The sequence below is a fragment of the Phallusia mammillata genome, chromosome 3 (assembly GCF_965637545.1).
Source record: "Phallusia mammillata chromosome 3, kaPhaMamm4.hap1.1, whole genome shotgun sequence".
Taxonomy (NCBI): Eukaryota; Metazoa; Chordata; class Ascidiacea; order Phlebobranchia; family Ascidiidae; genus Phallusia; species Phallusia mammillata.
Genome location: NC_137254.1, coordinates 15,946,650 through 15,965,950, shown reverse-complemented (window position 1 = coordinate 15,965,950; position 19,301 = coordinate 15,946,650). Strand labels below are relative to the sequence as shown.

The 19,301-nt window shown below is 38.7% G+C and overlaps 1 protein-coding gene and 1 pseudogene across 1 annotated transcript; both read left to right on the top strand.

Annotated features, from left to right (window-relative positions):
- The first annotated feature begins 12,727 nt into the window (after window positions 1–12,727).
- Window positions 12,728–16,227, top strand: LOC145220339 (uncharacterized; annotated as a pseudogene).
- A 209-nt stretch (window positions 16,228–16,436) lies between these two features.
- Window positions 16,437–19,289, top strand: LOC145220366 (corticotropin-releasing factor receptor 1-like). Its single transcript, XM_080087607.1, has 3 exons — window positions 16,437–16,667; window positions 16,725–17,207; window positions 17,342–19,289. Exons 1-3 carry the CDS (start codon window positions 16,607–16,609, stop codon window positions 17,593–17,595), a joined length of 798 nt encoding a protein of 265 aa, XP_079943733.1. The 5' UTR covers window positions 16,437–16,606; the 3' UTR covers window positions 17,596–19,289.
- Window positions 19,290–19,301: the final 12 nt, after the last annotated feature.

Here is a 19,301-nt window from a genome sequence, read left to right as displayed (position 1 = left end):
TTTGTGTGGGAAAGGGCGGGGCGTGTTTCAACGTGACAAACCCCTTTGTGAAGCTCAGCCTTGCAGGTCGGCCGTTCAGAGTCTACATGTTTATTTGAAACAACTGTAATTGAAATGTATTCAAGTGAAGTCAAAGCTAACCCAGGCGCAAGAGTAGTTCCCTATCTATACAATTACTGATCAGTGATCACTAGGGCGATTATTTTTTGGTAGAGCTACTGACGGGGTGCCTCCTAGGAGATCCAAAAGTGCTTAATTTTCGATAGGTGGCGTAAAGAGCTGAATTATTTATTTAGCGGCTAAAGAGGGTTGGTTTAGGATGCAAATGTTTAAAAATTTTACATTAGTAACTAATTTTTTGGGTTAGTTTTATTGAATTTTAAATGCTAATACCTTACCCCGACCCTAATAGCCCTAACCGTTTTTTTTAGATATACCGTTTCAAAAATTAAGCACTTTTGGATCGCACATCACGTAATCACTAAAACGGATGAAAACGCTCATATAGCGCTATTAAAGTCGGGTTTTATGAAAACGTATCATTGAAACTAGTACCTAAATACAACGTACCTAAATACAATATTCGCCTAGCACTGACTGTTCCGTGATTCATCGTTTTCCGCGCAAGCAATTATGCTGAACGTCAAAAAATTTGTTGAATCTCGTGTCGACTGAAACAGCGTTTAAATGTTATATTATTTTTAAGATCACCCAAAGCTAAATTGCACCAACGGTCAGCAATTTACCCGCGATTCAGCTATTTTATTATTAGACAACGGGTCTTAATATTACCCAACAATAAATGAAGCCAATCACTACAGAACATTCCAATCGGGGATGGCGGATAATTATTTTCATAAAAGAAAACCTATTTCCGCCTATTGTATCAAACCAGTGATTTTCGACCGCTGTTTGACATAAAACACTATTCAAACCATAGAAGTCTAAAACATTAGAATCGTATATTCAAACCAGCAAATTTCTCGCAGAACACTAGTGTTCCGCGGAACACCGGTTGAAAATCACTGAGTTAGACAACTAGCAATAAACAGGTACTGTTACGCGTGCACACACAATGCAAAACGAAACAGTAACTTTGTGCGTTAACTTGCACGCCGCCAGTTTACCTCTTTATGTTTCATGGCACAGACGCGGTTGTAGCTAACTACTAGAAACTTTCTCTGTTGGTACATTAATTTCGTAGCATATATTTTTTTTTCTTCCTAAATTCCTGACTTGTAAGATCATTTTAACATTTCTTCCTGACGCAGATTTAAACACTAAATTCCCTGACATGTCAGGGAAAATCCTGACGTATGGCAACCCTAATATAAACATAAATTAATCCAATTTAATGTAATATTTTAGTCAAACAATAACACACATGAAGGTTTTTAATAATAATTGCTCTATGTCAGTGTTTCTCAACCTTTTTTGTTCTGCGACCCCTTTTAACGTTTTAGTACAGACCGCGACCCCCTTCTGGAACTATACATATCGCACTACAGTACACCTCGAAAACATTTATTGTAAATGACTGAAAATAATTAATGGGAGGGTTGGCGTTGTATCTGAATGGCCAACTTTGCAATCCGTGGTTCTGTGATTGACAGTGCCAGTCTCATATCATCTTCAACCATCATTCGATTTCGTGCCTTCGTCTTGATATGTACAAGTGCCGAGAAACCACTCTCGCAGAGATACGTTGTGGCAAACGGAAGCAATATCCGAAAAGCTTGTTCAGATAGTTGGGGGTACGACTTATACATGCCGCACCAGAACTGCGAAAGAGACATTTCATCAAAAGCATCTCGTGCTGACGAATCATTTCGAAGATCACAAAATTGGTCTTGTAGTTCATCGGGAATATCGGCAACATCTAAAGTAGCTGAGAACGGATTTCGGACAAGTAAAGCATCTTTTTCTCTGAGCTCAGGAAAGTATCGTTCAAACTCAACTTCAAGGGATTGAAGATGCTGTGTAATTAATGTCTTTAATTGCTCATCAAGCTCTTCAGATTCTTCAAAAACACTGGACAAATTTTCGAACATGGCAATGTTCCCTTGTATTACTTTTCGACGCCAATTCTGCAGCTTGGACTGAAAAGCCATAAGATTGTCTCGGAGTTGGATAATGTACGTGTCTTTACCCTGTAACTTCAGGTTTAGACTGTTCAATTTTTCAAAAATGTCAGCTAAATAAGCGAGACTTTTAATCCAGAAATCATCATTGAAGTAGAGCAAGAGGTCTTTCTTTTTAATTTCTGCAAATGACTTAATTTCGTCCCTCATCTCAAAAACGCGGCTTAGAACATTTCCCTTTGACAGCCAACGCACAGACGTGTAAAATAGCAATACCTCATGGGTGGAATTCATGTCTTTACAGAGTTGTTTAAATAGGCGCGTGTTAAGACTTCCTGATTTAATCCAATTGACAATGTGTATTACTGACTTTAGTACGTCGTGGAGAGAGACAGGCAGAGTTTTGCTGGCAAGTGCATATCTATGAATGATGCAATGTGTTCCTTTTGCCATCGGAGAAAGTTCCTTAACTTTTGTTTGAAATCCAGAGTGCGAACCTAACATCGCTGGAGCTCCATCAGTGCAAACTCCGCAAACATTTTTCCACTGCAGCTTTGTTGCAGCAAAAAACATTTTTACTTTTTCCAACACATCCACGCTTCTTGTGGTGCCTTCGAGTTCACTACAGAACAAAAATTCTTCTTTGATGTCTCCGCAGTGAATGTATCTGACAAAAACTAGCAACTGGGCACATGAAGTCACGTCGGTCGATTCATCCACTTGGAAAGAAAACATTGGGGATTCTTGTATTTCGTTTACAACTAACTCCTTCACATCAGTGGACATGTCTGCAATGCGCCTCCGAATGGTATCATTGGAAAGGGATATTTGTCTTATTTTTGCTTCACTCGCAACTCCAAGAACGAGTTTTACCGTTTTTACCAAGCAGGGTTTAATAAGGGTTTCTCCAATTACATGCGGTTTTTTATGCTTCGCTATTTCTAGTGCCACTTCATAAGATGCCTGTATTAGGGCCGAGTTGTCTTGATAAAACTTTCCCGTTAAATCAAGTTTCTGGCTTTTTAAAGCGGACTCGTGACGCCGAAAAAAATCTAAATCTTTCCCTGATAGATTGGAATGAGTTGTCTCCAAATGCCGCTTCAACTTAGAAGGCTTCATAGATTCAGCACTGAGGACACTGTGGCACATAACACACTGATGCCTTTCAGTGCCATTGCTAACTATGGATGTAAAGCCGAACTTTAAATACTCTTTCAAATATTGGCGTTTTTTGCTCATGTCTACAATTGAAGCAAAAGTACTGATGGGACTGCAGATCTTCGCTTTCTATGACACTGCTCAAAACATTACAACAATTATAAGATAACTAGTTTCTTATTCACTATAAATAGCAATTGTCTTTCATTCTGACAATATCCACTTTGTTACGTAACAATGTCTATTCATTTTCTGTTTCAGTAACTTGCTGCGATTTAAACGAAAACTGGTCGCAGTAACACCTTGTTACATATTTTTTAGTTAAGCCAAGGATGTTCCATTATTTTTGGTGAATGTTTTAACACCTCCGCGACCCCTCCAAAATACCTTTGCGACCCCCCGGTTGAGAAACACTGCTCTATGTTAAAGAAGGTTATTTCTTCCTTATCATCACTCTATTTTTTCTGTTACAGTTATACCATTATAACGGTGAGGCTTTTCTGATTATCTGGGTGGAACGTTTATAGGCGTGTACTGTTCCTATGGTCTTTTACAAACGTTAAAAGAAGCTAATTTTGATTAGCAGCCTAATTTTTTATACATCCACATTTTTTAGCCATCATCTAGATCCCGAATTTTACATCTAGGTTTAACCAATACTATCTAGATCTAGCTATAACATATCTAGGGTTGCAGCCCTGGATATCACCTAGTCCTATCTGAAGATTTATACCTTTTTCTATCACCTAGTCCTATCTGATTTATACCACACTGGCTTCGATATGCCGAGCGAGTCGATCGCCAGCGCAGACATACGTGATGGGTGAGCGTCGTCATAGCGCATATGATATCCATGGAATTTAAAAGCGATGGGCCATCGCCCATAGAAAAAGCATTGTAATGATAGCGATGGACTACGTGGAGAATTTATTTTCCGTTTTTATTTGTAATTGTGTTTTTTTTTACAGTGAGTACAATTCCAGAAACATATTAACGACTGAGGAGGCTACCTTCAAATCTACAACCTATTCAAAACACGTTGTACAGTGATGTTGCAACTGGCCTGCATTTTTGCGACACGGCATATTAGTTCTAAAGTTTTTCTCCAACTATTGGTAAAAGCAACATCAAATACCCAATAGCAATTAATGTTACAAGTGCTTCGATTTATCAAGAATACACTGGTGATCAAGGTGTACTTGAGAGACTTCGATAAAACATCCTGCAAAATATCAGTTCTTCACAATCAAATCCATTTGTATTTACCAACAAACATTTTTTTATGAAAACTAGAGTATGTTCATAAAAATGTAACTTACTGAAGTTGTTAAAAGTCATTGTAGCTCTCTCCGAACATAGTTGGCAAGTATAAGCTCCAACAGCAAACCTAAAACAAAAAAGTAAAATTGGTTTATTGTAATAATTTACAACAAACATACCTTTTGCATTTAATCTTTGAGTGTCTGTGGTTCTATTCCAGACTCGCAGCCTGAAACATGAAAAACATTTTAGGAAATCTGATTGATCAAAACGTACACACACACACCAATGATCGTGGTCGAATTTCACCCATTTTTTTCAAAGTGAGGCCAGTTCAAACCTTTGATTTTATTATGCTTGGATTTTAAAACCCTCCACTTTCGTTGAACTTGTCTGAAAATTTGAAACAAGTTGCACTGCATGAAATAAAAGTGACATCAAAACAAAACACTTTACACATGTCATAATTGTGCATCTTCTTTCTCATTTCATCAACTGCCTGCTGCATAGCATCTTCTTCTTTTACTGTCACTTTGCTCTACCAAATTAAGTTGTTTTACAATAGCAATTAAGTCATTTTTTTCAGCCTCCGTCAACAGTATATTCAATAGTATACGTTAGGTAAACAAAGAAACGTTCTATTCTCTTTGAGAACTATTTTCTTGCAACCCAAACTCTTGCCAGTTGGAAGCTTATTGCTTGAAAACAACCTAGAATGAGAAAAAAAGAGAAATCACATCGATGTGATGATAAATCAAGCTTACAACTTGCTATGTATTGTTGATAGTTGCAAATTACATTTACAATCAGTTCTCTTTTGAAGACAGGAAAGCTTTGCAGTGTAGTATCAAGTTTTTAGCTCTATGTCTCAGTGAAGTAAACTTATCGAAGAAGTCTTCGTTTGTAAAAGTACAGATGTATAGAGAATTTATTTTTGAGGTTTGTTTTGAAAGTAGTGCTTGTAGGCACAGTACAAAACGGTACCTTTAACGCCTTCTTTTTGTCCGTAGTTGTCATTACCTGATTGTTGGTAACCCAACCAAATCAGTCTAATGGCAATGGTTTAGCAAGTGTAGCGGTCATGATATTAATGTGCGCAAAGTTTATGTTTAACGTTGGCATGTTGTTTGCAATAATGTTGCACAGAATGTAGGGAAAGTGTTTAACCTCTTTATAACAGGATGTAAGTGTTGGTATTTCCGTTCTCATGCAAGTCATAAGATATTTTGAGTCATTTGGTTATACTAGAATGTTCTGCACAAACATAAGGTGTCCGTTTATCATTGCGCATACTTCCTCTTGTTTATACTGTCGTTTCAAGTTTGAAGTAGAACACAGCCGCTCGTACTTGGGAAAAAGCATAGCAGCTCGGTTAGAGGGCGCTATGACATTATAAATGGCACCTTTGCCATAAAATAAATTCTATAACTTAAAGGAAAAAAGGTGTACTGTAAAACCAAGTTTTCGCATTTCTATAAATAGCTTGTTTTCGACTTTGTCGCCGGTCTATTCTTGGACTATTTTTTGTCATCTGGTAGTCTATTTTTTTCTATTTTTCTCCCTTTGGGGATGTGGAAGCTGATTTAATCGTTCGCCTTTGAAACGTTTACTCAAGAATACTAGGAAAGAAGAGACACCCTGTGTGGCTGTTAATCAGCAGCTGTTATTGAGATACAAAGATCAGACTCACCAAACAATTTGCAATGAACATTATAGTTTACACTGTAGCCGCCCTTTACAAGTCGTCATCGAGGCAGAGGTGGCTGCACAAGCAAGTACTGTAGTTCATTTGGCAATTGTACATGTTCACATTGAGCAAAAAAATCATTACTTCTCTGGTCCGCGCGTGCAAAAAGGTTGTCCCCCTTTGTATTACAGGGTTGGTTTCATTAGTACGGTCATTATTATTGTTAGTTTTTTTACACGTTATGTAACGCTAACTACCGGGACAAGAATCCACTACTTACTGCAAGTATTATTATTATTTGTAACGAAAACGGTAATAGCTGTGTATTCCCAATACATCTTAAAATGCAGTAGGATCAGGAAACTGTGGTTCTTCCGTGTTAGCATTTCGCAGCTGCGCTATACCATTCATAGTATCAAGATGATGACTTTTAAACCATCCAGCCTTAAACTGGAAGTAATCATGGATTTAGAGCTCCACCCCGCTAGCAAATTAGCGATTTTGGCTTCTGCAAGCATCGCGTCATTCAAATCATAGCGAATATTCTAATCTTACTTGTGTCTGACAAACGCCCGATTACGCATTGTACAATTTCTGTTTATGTTGACACGAGTTGACAAGGAACATCAAATGACACAACGGAAGATTTGTTGCATATCAGATGCAATTAGTTTCTTTACAAACTGCAGAGTATGATTTGTGTTGTTGATTTTACGAAATCTGTTTTTGAGGAGATAAAACTGTGCCAATCTTACAAATTTGGCCTATGTGGAAAATGCTTCAGGTGTAAATTTCTGATGAATAACACTAGTAAGAAATCACATCGATGTGATGTTTGTGAAAAGGAGTTTAGTCAATTTGGAAGTTTAAAAATCCACATGCTGACTCACACTGGAGAAAAACCTCATCCCTGTAATGTTTGTGGAAAAGGCTTTAGTCGAGCTGGAAGTTTAAAACTCCATATTTTGTAACCCCATCGCTGTAATGTTTGTGGAAAATGCTTTAGTCGAATTGGATGCCTAAAAACCCATATGTTGACTCACACTGGAGAAAAACCACATCGATGTGGTGCTTGTGGAAAATGCCTTAGCCAAGTTGGAAGCTTGAAAACCCACATATTGAATCACACTGGAGAAAACCCACATCGTCGTGATGTTTGTGAAAAAGTGTTTGGGTATGCCGGACAGTTAAAAACCCACAAGTTGACTCACACTGGAAAGAAACCACATCGATGTGAAGTTTGTAAAAAGGGATTTAACCAGGCTAGTAGTTTGAAAACCCACATGCTGATACACACTGGCAAGATACCATATCGATGTAAAGTTTGTGAGAAAGGATTTAGACAAGTTGGACATTTGAAACGACACGTGCTGACTCACACTGGAGAAAAACACATCCATGTGATGTTTGTGAAAAAAAGTTTAGTCAAGTTGGAAGCTTGAAAATCCACATGTGCCACACTGGAGAAAAACAACATCGATGTTATGTTTGCGGAAAAGGCTTTAGCCAAGTTAGAAACATGAAAACCCACATGTTGACTCACACTGTAGAAAAATAAAAACATCGATGTGATGTTTGTGAAGAAGCGTTTAGTCGAGTTAGTGCTTTGAAGGCACACATGTTTACGCATACCAAAGGGACACCCTGACAATCAAATGTGTGTAAATAAGCTTTAGTAAATTTTGAGTTTTTATTAGACATATGTTGAATCACAATGTAAAAGGTTGGACACCAAGGTCCTTGTTGCTTGCGAAAATTTGTTTTTCTGCAACAAGTCATATGTCTGAAAGTGTTGTCATATTTACACTTTGTTCCACCATTAAACATCAGGTCTTGCGTACAAAAAGCCATAGTATGTTCTTTACTTGCGAAAATATTCGATATAACTGACATTAAACACGTCTTAAATGGGTTAATAAAACTTTTTACTTCAATTATCCGCACTCTCTGTACTGAACTCGTAATGTGGTAGTAAGCAACCAAAGCAAATCAGATGTTATGAAAGTTTATTTCATGTCGTCCTGACATCGCCTTGTACATGTGTTTTTGTGTTTTATGTTTCCTGCCAGTAGCCTTGATTCTTTTGTGCGACGCAGCGCTGTGGAGCCTGGAACTTTTTTCTGTGCTTGTGATGTCACAACCTTGGCAGTGTTTATTGGTATCACGTCTTGTAAGCGTGACTGCCTCGTGTTTTATTAGTGACTTAAACTTATAGCGTCTCTATGCGTTTATTAACTGGTCAATTGTGATTTTTTGTGTGTAACGAACAGGAAATCTATGCTGTTAAAAACTGAACCGTTCTTGCGTGACTTGTACATTTAGTGACCGCTAAGCACATGTTTCAACCTTGTTGTTAACCTATCGAATTTGAATTTATGTGAAACCTTTATTCATTCAGACGTGAATCACGCCGTCGTCCCACGTGTTATTCTTAAAGTTTTGCCGTCCGTCACTAGTGTGATTAAGTGATGTTATTTGATGCCGTATTTACAGACCTTCTACTGATCGCTTTCATGTAAATAATTCCGACCGACTCTTTGAAAGTTTAGTAAGCGTGAATGTCACTCAATTTCTGTTTGTTACCGTGTATAAATTTAAACATTTTTGCAGAAACCGCTTTTTCCCCCTTGTGCTCGCGGTGTTGCCGTTCTCTCGAGCGCCACTATTCGGCCATATTGCAAGATAAAAGAGTTCGTTATACAGCTCTTGGCGTATTGGAGTTGAGCGTAACGAAAAGCGCGTTAACGACAGTTTTAGGAGCGATCGCCACTGCTGTGCTGTCTGCAGGCGCATGGAGTAGCCTTCTACTAATTAAAGACTGCGCAAGGACCGGTCCCTTGCTTTGTTGAATCATGTGTTTTCCTGTTGTTGTTTCCTATTTTCATTTTATTTTTTGGATTAGCTACATTTCTCCCCTTGCTCTCCTTGTTCGCGTAAGTCTTGCATAAGATTAGTTGTTCATTTTTCCAACGTTTATCGCTCGTTTACTAAACTTGAATAGGGGTTGAGAACCACTGGTCTAACCCATTTTTACATTTTGCAAATGAAAACACTTTTACGAAAATGAGATTTCATTTAACTCTAAGTGGTTCATACCGGGGAAAACTCCAATTAAAAATGGCTATAAATTATTTGCTGTTAATTTGATGCTTTGTTAAGGAAAACTGGTGTTGAAAAATTTGTCACGCCACTGGTGGTGACAAAGAGCAGTTTTCAATATATTGCTTTCAAATAATAGACTGCCACATTTCTCGAGCGCTAGTGGTTGCTTTTCACCCAAATTTCGTTTCATGAATTATAAGAGACCGTAATGCTGCGATTTTTCTTTTGTGACGATTTGTATCTGTTTCAACGGCTGGGATTCATAGCCAAAGGCATCTGCTTTATTACAACAAAAGACAAAAAAGGAACACAAATTCGACAAAAAGCCTTTTTCGCGTTACGTTAGTTGTGATCAGACACACCTGATATATAACGGATGTACTTGCTTGTGAAGTAGTATTGCGTCTAACCATGCACGAGTGTTAATAATATGTAGTTTTTAGCAGCAACTTTACTTAGGAATTTTTTTTGTGGTTAGTATTACATCTGACTCGTATTCTATTCGTTGTTGTTTACGCTGAGCTGAATATGACTAATCAGACCACTAATCAAATGACAGTTTCGTATGTGTTCTGGGTAGGGATGTTTGCTATTTTTGCTGGAAGTAAAGGTAAGTCGTTTGATTTGTTCGTTAAACAATTCCAGTTACGTCCATGAAAAATTAGTTTTTGTTCATGCAAGAAGTTTGAAGCAATTATCGTGTGAACATTTAGAAATTGCTCGCTTTATGCATTGTTTTTAATATAGCTCAATCTAGTCCCCCTCTCAAAACAGGCTGTCAACAGAATGAGGACTTCATGCGATGCATAGGTAAAAAGAATTATAACTAGTTTCTTTTTTGGTTAGTTAAATTGCTCGTCTCGAAAAACGTTTCTTTTTACATGGTTGTTTTCATTTACGTTTAGTTTGCAGATACGATTCATTGAATATCTCTTGTCATGCTGAAAACAATATTCAAGTATTATCGGCTCTTTATGGACGAGTTCAACCTCCCCAGCAGTAAGCAAACCTTTTAACTAAGAGAGCATCTCGACTATGAGAATAACCTAGTAGTGCTGTACACTTATTTGGTATATATGGCAGTGCTCTTCAACCGGTGTGCACGGGTGCACCAGTACGAAAAGGTATACAAAGGTGCATCACAAACTTTCAAACCATTAATATTTGACTTTGAGGATATTAAAAAAATGTAGGTTTTAACTGTATAACCTGGGTGAAAATTTTTTTTTGTTTTATCCCCGTGTCAAGTTTGATAGTGTCCGTATTACATTCGGATTATATTAGGATATCGAGTTTTGGCTTTTTGCCGATGTTTCACAAAAAATTAGCGACCATATGCTTGGAGTGTTGGCAGCAAATCCAGCATTTTTTAGCGCTCCGCTCAGTTTAATTGACATGATGATATGCATAATGATTTTTCATATCGCTTATTATATCAGTTTACATTTAAAGTAAACAGGGTGCAAGAGTTCGCAACAAAAACTTGGTTCACAAAACCAAAAACGGTTGAAGAGCACTGATATATGTAACAATAACAAAAGCACACAAAAGCAGGTGTGAAAGCAAAATAAGTTTGATGGAAAGCTCGTCACCGTTGTTTTTAAAAGGCATGGCCTGTCAAAATACTAGCCCTAGTGAAGTGTCTCCTGTGGCATATTAAATGCCCAACCTTGAGCTCGAGATCACAAAACGCAAACTTTTTTTGTGAGGATGTAAGATCAAACAGACTCTAATCGGTTTGACACTTGTTTAGTATTTATGACACGTTTGAACATTCACATTTTACCTAACGTTTCTTACTGTTATTTTGCTTGATAGTGCATAAGTTAAGATATAAAGAACAATGAAAATTTCAAGTTGAAACTTGTATCAGTTTACCTTTTTTAGAATTTGTGGAGGTTATGCGGAACATAATTACTGTAATGGATCTCAGGGAGTTTCAGAGATCATGCGTTTGTGTCAAAACAAACCTTATTGCTTCATTCCGAAAACACCTAATGACGATGGTTTTGTTGATCCATGTCCTTGGACAGATAAATACATCGACATGAACTTCACATGCTCCATTTCAAAAAGTAAGTTGCAGCGTTAATGTTTTTTTTACGAAATATTGTCTTGCATTGTATGGTAGTTGGAAGTCACAGTTTTTCTAACTGTATGCTTTAATCTGTAACATACTTCAGTTCCCAACTGAGAAAATTGTATTACCAGTAAACTGTAGAAATCAATTGTTGTTATGTTTCTTACCAATTAAAACGCATTTTAACACCAATTAAACTTCTTAGACATTTTCATGTTACTTGCCACGAGTTTTATTTATTTCATCTTTACTCTGTCTTGTTACGCTTGCTATAATTTGGGCCAGCAATCAAACCTCTACACGTTTTTTTAGTCACGTGTCAGGATTAACGTTTTGATTGATTTCTAAATCGGTAATTTGTCAATGAAGATTTGTTTAGAATTACAACGAGTCTTTGCCAATAGTTAAACAGGATATTGACTCATTACAACTTACATTAAAATTGCCTTCCATCAAAAAGAACGTGAAAAACGTTGGAAAATAAGATTTTCTCGCTTATTCATGATTTGTCAAAGTTTGATGGCATTGCAAATAGAAATCTCTTTGGTGTCCTAATCGTAATTTTTATTTACTAACCTATTTCACGTAGTAACTTCCCATGATGATTTTCACAGACGCGCTATTGCAAACGTTAACAGAGATTAAACCAGGCAAAGCAGATGGATTCGATAATCTCGACAACAAAATCAAGGTTATTGCCCAAAGTCACCCGGACACCGAAGGAACAACCTACGAACTTGAAAATGCTGAGTTTCACATTGTAGCTACAAAAACAGAGGGTGAGGCATACAACTCCATACTTCAGCTCGGAACATCTCACATCAACTTTACCCTTTACACAAATAACGTTAGTCGAATCGTCGCAACAGTGTATGTCTATAAGATAAACCAAACTGAAGCGGCGGAGGCTCAATCTATTAAACCAAGTTCTCTCGCTGAAACGCAGTACATAGTTGTAAAAAACACAACCTTTATTGCGATTATTGGCTGGAATGCCGATAGCTTCTTGCGTTCATCCAATGAAACGGCAGGTAACTATCAACTGCAAGGAAACGCAAGCTTTGACGTAACCCCGTCGTCATCAGAACAAGTCTGCAAGAAAATCGAAAAGGAAAAGAAAAACAATAGCAACCTGAAGATTCGAAGGTTGGGACCAATCTGTCTCTTCTTCGATAGAGTTTCAAAGAAGTACTCCGAGTTTGGTTGCGTCACCAACTTAAATGACGTAACAGGTGACGTCACTTGCAAATGCAGTCACCTCACTGTCTTCACTGTTCTGCTGGCTGTGGAAACCGTCACCATACCAAATGGTGTAAAGGTGAGCAATTAACTTATAATTATCAAAACCACTTGCACTCGCGTTGTTGAGTTGCTTAGAACATTGTGTTTGTTTTACATTCTTGATATTTTGGTGTTGATCTATTGCGTTTTTCAGGAACTGATGATGCCATTATTAGGCGAAATATATATTCCTACTTTCTAATTTACTGACTGATTCTGTTGGCAGTTGAGACAGTCCTCTCAAATTTCGAGTCTTTTAACAATTTGCACAGTTATCGTCGGTATGCATGGCGGCTGTTGGAGGTTTAGATATTGCCCATCCACGACAATTTCTGATGAAACATTCTCACGCAGTTATCACCTCTCGCAACAACCACATGAGCAAATGCAAGAAATCTGTGATTAACGAGGTCAAGATCCCGTTTTTAAGGAAATGCTTGAAAGCAAATGTTCTTTTACCATCCAACCACAAGAATGGGATTGATTTCGATCTCCTATTAATTCAGCAATCGCGAAGGATTGGCGCCCAACTCAAAAAGTCTGCGGTTGTCCTGCGTAACGCTAAAAGCATGTGGGACAGCATGTCACCAGCTTCTTCTAGAACCTTTACTCGCCTCAAATCATCTATGCGACACAGGTTAGCCAAAAAATTCGTTTGGCTGGAACGGAAGCAGGCATGTTTACGCAGCAAAACACTTCTTATACGCGACACCGTTGTAGATACAACCAAAGTAAAACTAGAAAAACAGAAAAAGAAAAATCGGAACAACAAAAACCGATACCGGAATAGAAAAGCATATAATAACCGCATAGCCAATTTAAAGCTAGCCGATGCGGCCATACTCAACAAGTCCAGTTTTCCATTGGACGACAATGCAAAACTTTTACTTTTAAAAGGTTTAACTTTTGTGCCTACACCACGCTGGACGGGTAGAACAGAAGAATGTGAGTGGCTAAACCTCGTCTCGCACATCAGAAGAATTGAATGGGCAGATATTTTTGAAGATGATGAAAAAACCAGTAAGCCGCAAATACCAGAAAAGTTGTTGATACCTAGACACTCCAGGCCTAATAAAGACACTTTGAATGAAGAAACTATTGCCTACAGCGAACTTGTTGAATCCAAGCTACGCAATGTGGAAACTACGGTGAACGAGGCATACAAGCACCGCAACAACTTGCCACCCAAACTACGAGATAGCCTAAGATCACTCCGAGCAGCAGTTCGGCAGCGAAAGATTGTTGTCTGTAAGTCGGACAAAGACGGTAAGATCGTTATTGTGGATTTCACTGATTATGACCGGCTAATAAAAAGGGAGTTACAACAATTCAAACAACTTGACCAAAGTACTGCAAGCCTCAACAGCATTGTCAAACACACCAAGACCACGTGTGACGCTTTTGTGGTTTCCCTCCACAACCATGGAATTATATCGGAAACATTGCTTTTCCACACAATTGGTTGCAAGGAATACTCTGGCTGTTTGCGTAAAGTCCCGGGACCGTCAGCAAAATACTTTAGCAACACCCAGCCTGCCTACGTGTATACCCTCTGTTTAAAACACACAAACTAACACCCGAGCAGTTACGCACGTGCAGTATCGATAGGATACCTATTCGTCTGCTACAATCCGCAGGGAACACTTTTTGTTCACGCTACACAGCATTGCTGGAACACATCCTGAAGCCCATCAGCCAAAGATACTGCTCGTGCAAAGTAAACGAGTTCTGCCAAGACAGTCAACATTATTTAAAAGAATTGATCAAATGGCAAAAATGTATAGCACAGTCTGGTTCGAAAAAATCATCAGAATTGTATGTTGTAGCAGCCGACGTAGTTGCATTGTACCCAAGCGTCGGCAAAGATCTTATCCAGCGTTCTATTACCGACGCATTACAGGGACAATCCGATTTTGACGACAACGGTCGCAAGTGCCTGGTTGATTTTACAATGTACACGCTCGATGCTGTTGTTGTCCAATATGGCGATGCCCTTTACAGTCAACAAAAGGGCATCATTACAGGTGACAACCACTCAGTCTCTATTGCCAACATCGCAATGCATTTTATCATTAAGTCCATCACGGCTACCTTGAAGCGGGCTGAAGTGTTTAAACGTTACATCGACGACATCATTTGGGTCTCATCCGGGATCAAAACCACATCCCACATACGTTCAAAGTTGCAGTACGCCTTTGCTAGGGAAGGCCTCAATCTTACCCTCCGCGTTCTCGATCCGAGAGATGACAATGGAAGAGTCGAGTTTTTAGATGTAGACCACGTACATTCGTCATCGTCACCCTGTGGGTTTGTAACACAGGACCACGTGAAGGCAACGGCGACAGACAGATGTTTTCTACATGGCACTTCACACCACCCCAGGCATATCTACCGCGCTGTTGTTTTGGGAGAAGCGTCTCGCCTAAGAAGGCTTAACGAAAAGGATGACGATTTTAAAGCGAGTTTGCTGCGGCTCGCGGTTAAATGCAAGAAATCCGCGTTTCCAGACTCCATCATCAGCATTTGCATAGAGACTGCAAAAAGCTGGAAAGACAGGTTCAAACCTCCATCGACAACCCGCAGCACGGAAGTAGTCCCCTGGGCAACGTCGTTTCCCAGGCTCCTTCGCTTGACCAAAAAAGAACAAACACTAAAGCCTGAGGCAAGAGTTGTCTACAAGAAGCCACCTACGTTGGGCAACCATTTACTTAATTACAGGCGCCTGGCCCATTATAGCCAGGGGGTCATTGCTAAATCGGCTCCCTGCGGAAGATGTGCTTTATGCGGACATTACGGTACACATACATCTATGGTGTCTACTGAACACAAACTTTGCATAGACGATAGAACAATTGCCCTGAGGCAGTCCCTGGATTGCAGCAATTTTGGCATCTATGTGGCCACTTGCAGGATTTGTAACAGCAGATACGTGGGCCAAACTAAAAACAAATTTTCTACCCGTTGGTCTGGCCATAGAACAGTGTGGAACACGTTTAAAACCAGCGGTGACAATGACAACGCCTCGCTGGGCCATCACTTCGCCATCCACCACCACGATATATTTATGAAGAGACCAGATATCGCGGAATGTTTTACGGTCACCTTTGTGGAGCAACCCAATGTTGATCGTTTGGATCACTGCGAAGCCAAATGGCTGAAACTTACTGGCGCAACGCTTAATATTCAAAAGATGTTGCTGCCCAAGATTCGATAATTTTCGTGATCGTGTTTCATACTTGTGTGTGTCTGTGGTCAGTTATTGCACGGCCTTTGGGTACGGTTTACGGCAGTTTAATTTTTAATTTTATCTTCATTTTATCTTTTTTATCGTTTTATCGGCTTTTAGTTGCGAGCGCCTTGGTTTCTTTTTGCCACCCCCCTTTTTCTCTTTACTTTTGTCCACGGTGTAGGTCTTGCCAGCTTTTCACAGGTGTTACCTTTAGGCTTTCCAGGCGTTGCTGGGTTTGCAAGGTTTTTAACGTTTTTGTGTTTGGCGACACTCGCGTTGTTGAGTTGCTTAGAACATTGTGTTTGTTTTACATTCTTGATATTTTGGTGTTGATCTATTGCGTTTTTCAGGAACTGATGATGCCATTATTAGGCGAAATATATATTCCTACTTTCTAATTTACTGACTGATTCTGTTGGCAGTTGAGACAGTCCTCTCAAATTTCGAGTCTTTTAACAATTTGCACAGTTATCGTCGGTATGCATGGCGGCTGTTGGAGGTTTAGATATTGCCCATCCACGACAATTTCTGACTTGCAAAATGAGTGTGTTTTTATCGTTTAGATCACATCTTACACTACAGAATTGGCATCGATTGTCGCATTGATAGCTACAATAGCAGTTCTCCAGCACTTCAAAGGCACGGGTGATCGGGTTCCGGTCCAAATTAACTTGTCAGTGGCTCTTCTGCTTCTTCATGCAGTCAACCTATCACATGACCTTGTTGTCATGCATCAAACTTCGTGTATAATGTTTACTGTGACAAACCATTATTGCCTACTCTCATTAGGTATTCTTAAGTAGCATAAAATCTATTAAATAAGAAACTAATTGATTTTGTGTTTAGGAATGTGGTTTCTTGTAGAAGGGATCCGTCTTATGATGGCCACCTCCTTTCCATACACATTCCAAAGCCAAGAACCCGATGAACGTCTTAAAGTCTTCATTGTGATGGGCTGGATCATCCCGGTTTTCATCGTGGGTTCAGCTGCGGGAGTGGGGTTTCCCCTCGACATCTACATGAAGCCCCAACCATTATACGGAGAATGTCATAAGTATGCAAGCCAGTCTTTACCCATTCCCAAGTATGACAGATGCTGGTTGGTACCGGGTACTTTAATCTTCAACTCAACGGTCGTCGCTCCTCTTGCTTTCGTGCTCTTCATCAACTTGATTATCATCGTGAAAACGACTCATGTGATTTTCAACTCACGAAGAATGCGGAACAGAGGTGAGAATCCAGGAACTGAAGACGCACTGCGATCAGCAAAATCTTTTGTATTGTTTTTCTTAATGCTTGGCGGAACCTGGATATTGGCATTTTTCACAGGTGGGTAAATTCTTTATTTCAGAGTATATAAACTTAATGTATTGGAACAATCGCTACAAAGAATGTTTTTGATATACCATTAGTCTAAATTTTTGCTTTGATAAACCATTAGTCTAAATTTTTGTTTTCGGCAGGAACTGGGAACGACATTTCAAACACTGTGTTGATGTACTTTCATAGCCTGGTGAACGGATTGCAGGGAATCGTTGTCTTCCTGCTGTACTGCATCATGGATGACATCATCAGGCAGAAGCTGGTTCCGTGTACAAGTGAATTTAAAAGTAGATCTGGGCAGCAACATAACCCCATCCACCCTGAAGCAAATTCAGGTGCAGAAGTTGTTATTCCAAAACGAATCGTCCGAAATGTAATGAAACAATTCGAATAAGTTGCTTATATTAATGACTCGAACGTATAAGTTGTGTTGTTTGTTTGTCATTTTCGTTACGGAGTAAGAATTATTTTCAATTTTTTTCGAAAACCTTTATCGCCTTGCATGCTAGAGTCTGTTTTTTTTCTGTACGTTTGTTCCATGTCTTTTCAGTCTGGCACGAAACCGCTATACATTTAGGTGCGTTGTTTTCAAAAAATCATTTCGTCTAATTGTCACATTAAATATCCGCCACCTATTATTGACAAAGCGCGTCGGTTGCATCAATGCGTGTGATTTTTGTGCTATTTCACCATTAAGCAATTAAAAAGTTTATGTGTGGAATTGTGCTATTTGCTTTGCGTATGTAGGTTATTGTTGTTTTACTTTACATGTTATTGCTGTTTACAAACACGTTTAAAATTTGTGTTTAAACACAATGTGTTTCGGTAAAATTTATTATTTCATGAAAATTGAAAACCCGACAAGAACAACCCAACGCATTTTTTAAACTTTACACCATAATCACATATCCAGTAAACTACAAATTACAATTTGGTCGCCCTACACGCAAAATATTTGTAATTAATTGTTCACGTTTAGTTGCGATGAGTTTCGCAATCATATTTGTTATTCTGCATCTTTTTAGCAACGATAAAGCCCCATGCATTTACCATGTTACTTGTTCTCTTTGTACACTTTTGCAAGTCATTCTATAGGCGTCATTCTTACAAGCGCTTCCGTCTGCAAGCACTGGTGTGGTTTGCACAGCACATGCATGATTGATTCAAACTTTCCGCGTTCCGTTGCATCGCAATTTTTATCAAATCAGTGTTAAACTTTTATGGTTGCGTTATATCTTTGCTTGCACATAGTCAATGCAAATCATCACGATTTTTATAGTTTCTGCTGTTTTAAACCATACACTTTCACATGCACAGCATAATGTCACAGTGTAATTTAACGTACATTTTTTTGTACCTGTGTCTCTATTTAACCTTTTCTTTTACCATGCCCGTGTATTTTTCCGCTATGATAGCGCTTTGACTGTAGACGTTTGTCTGTCTTGTTATCGGAAATTTCTTTACATTACGTTTATTGCGCCTTGGCTTGACGTGTCACATAGGTTCACTTATGGTGTTGTTCACATATTAGTCAAAATGCATTGCAAAACCCATTTGACATTCATGATGATAAAAAATTTACATCGCTTTTAAACAGTGTTTTAACCACTGTGCTCCTCTTGTGCGTTGCAAAATTGATTTTCCAGAGTTTACCATGGCTCATTTAATGAAGGTTTCGTATTTCTTAACACATAACATTTTGCCGCGATAAAAAATGAGCTTGTTAATGTTCCGAAATCGTAAACTTTTTAAAACATTGATAAGGCACGCTATGCACAACATTGTCACAAGACGACTTTACAACTGCACCACAATTTTTCGCCAACACAACCCTACATTACTTTGTATTATGATATTGCTTGCTATGCTATTGTGTAACAACATGACCACATTTTTGCGATTGGGACGTTTTAGACAGGATATAAATTTGTGACAAGTTTTCGCCATATTGGAAAAGCAAAAATGCTCTTTTAGTGCGATGGCTGACATTATCTCACAAGTTTTCTGTATTCATACGTAAAAATAGAAATGACAAGATCATAGTGTCTTACGTATAGTTCCACATAAGCAATAAAAGTGCAGCGCTAACGTTTTGTTTCA

Excerpts from the sequence above, each read along its gene's own strand:
- LOC145220366 (XM_080087607.1), top strand. The coding sequence starts at position 16,607 with ATGCATCAAACTTCGTGTATAATGTTTACTGTGACAAACCATTATTGC. Across the intron at positions 16,668-16,724 it reads TTATTGCCTACTCTCATTAG|GAATGTGGTTTCTTGTAGAA; the intron begins GTATTCTTAAGT and ends TTTTGTGTTTAG. Across the intron at positions 17,208-17,341 it reads GATATTGGCATTTTTCACAG|GAACTGGGAACGACATTTCA; the intron begins GTGGGTAAATTC and ends TGTTTTCGGCAG.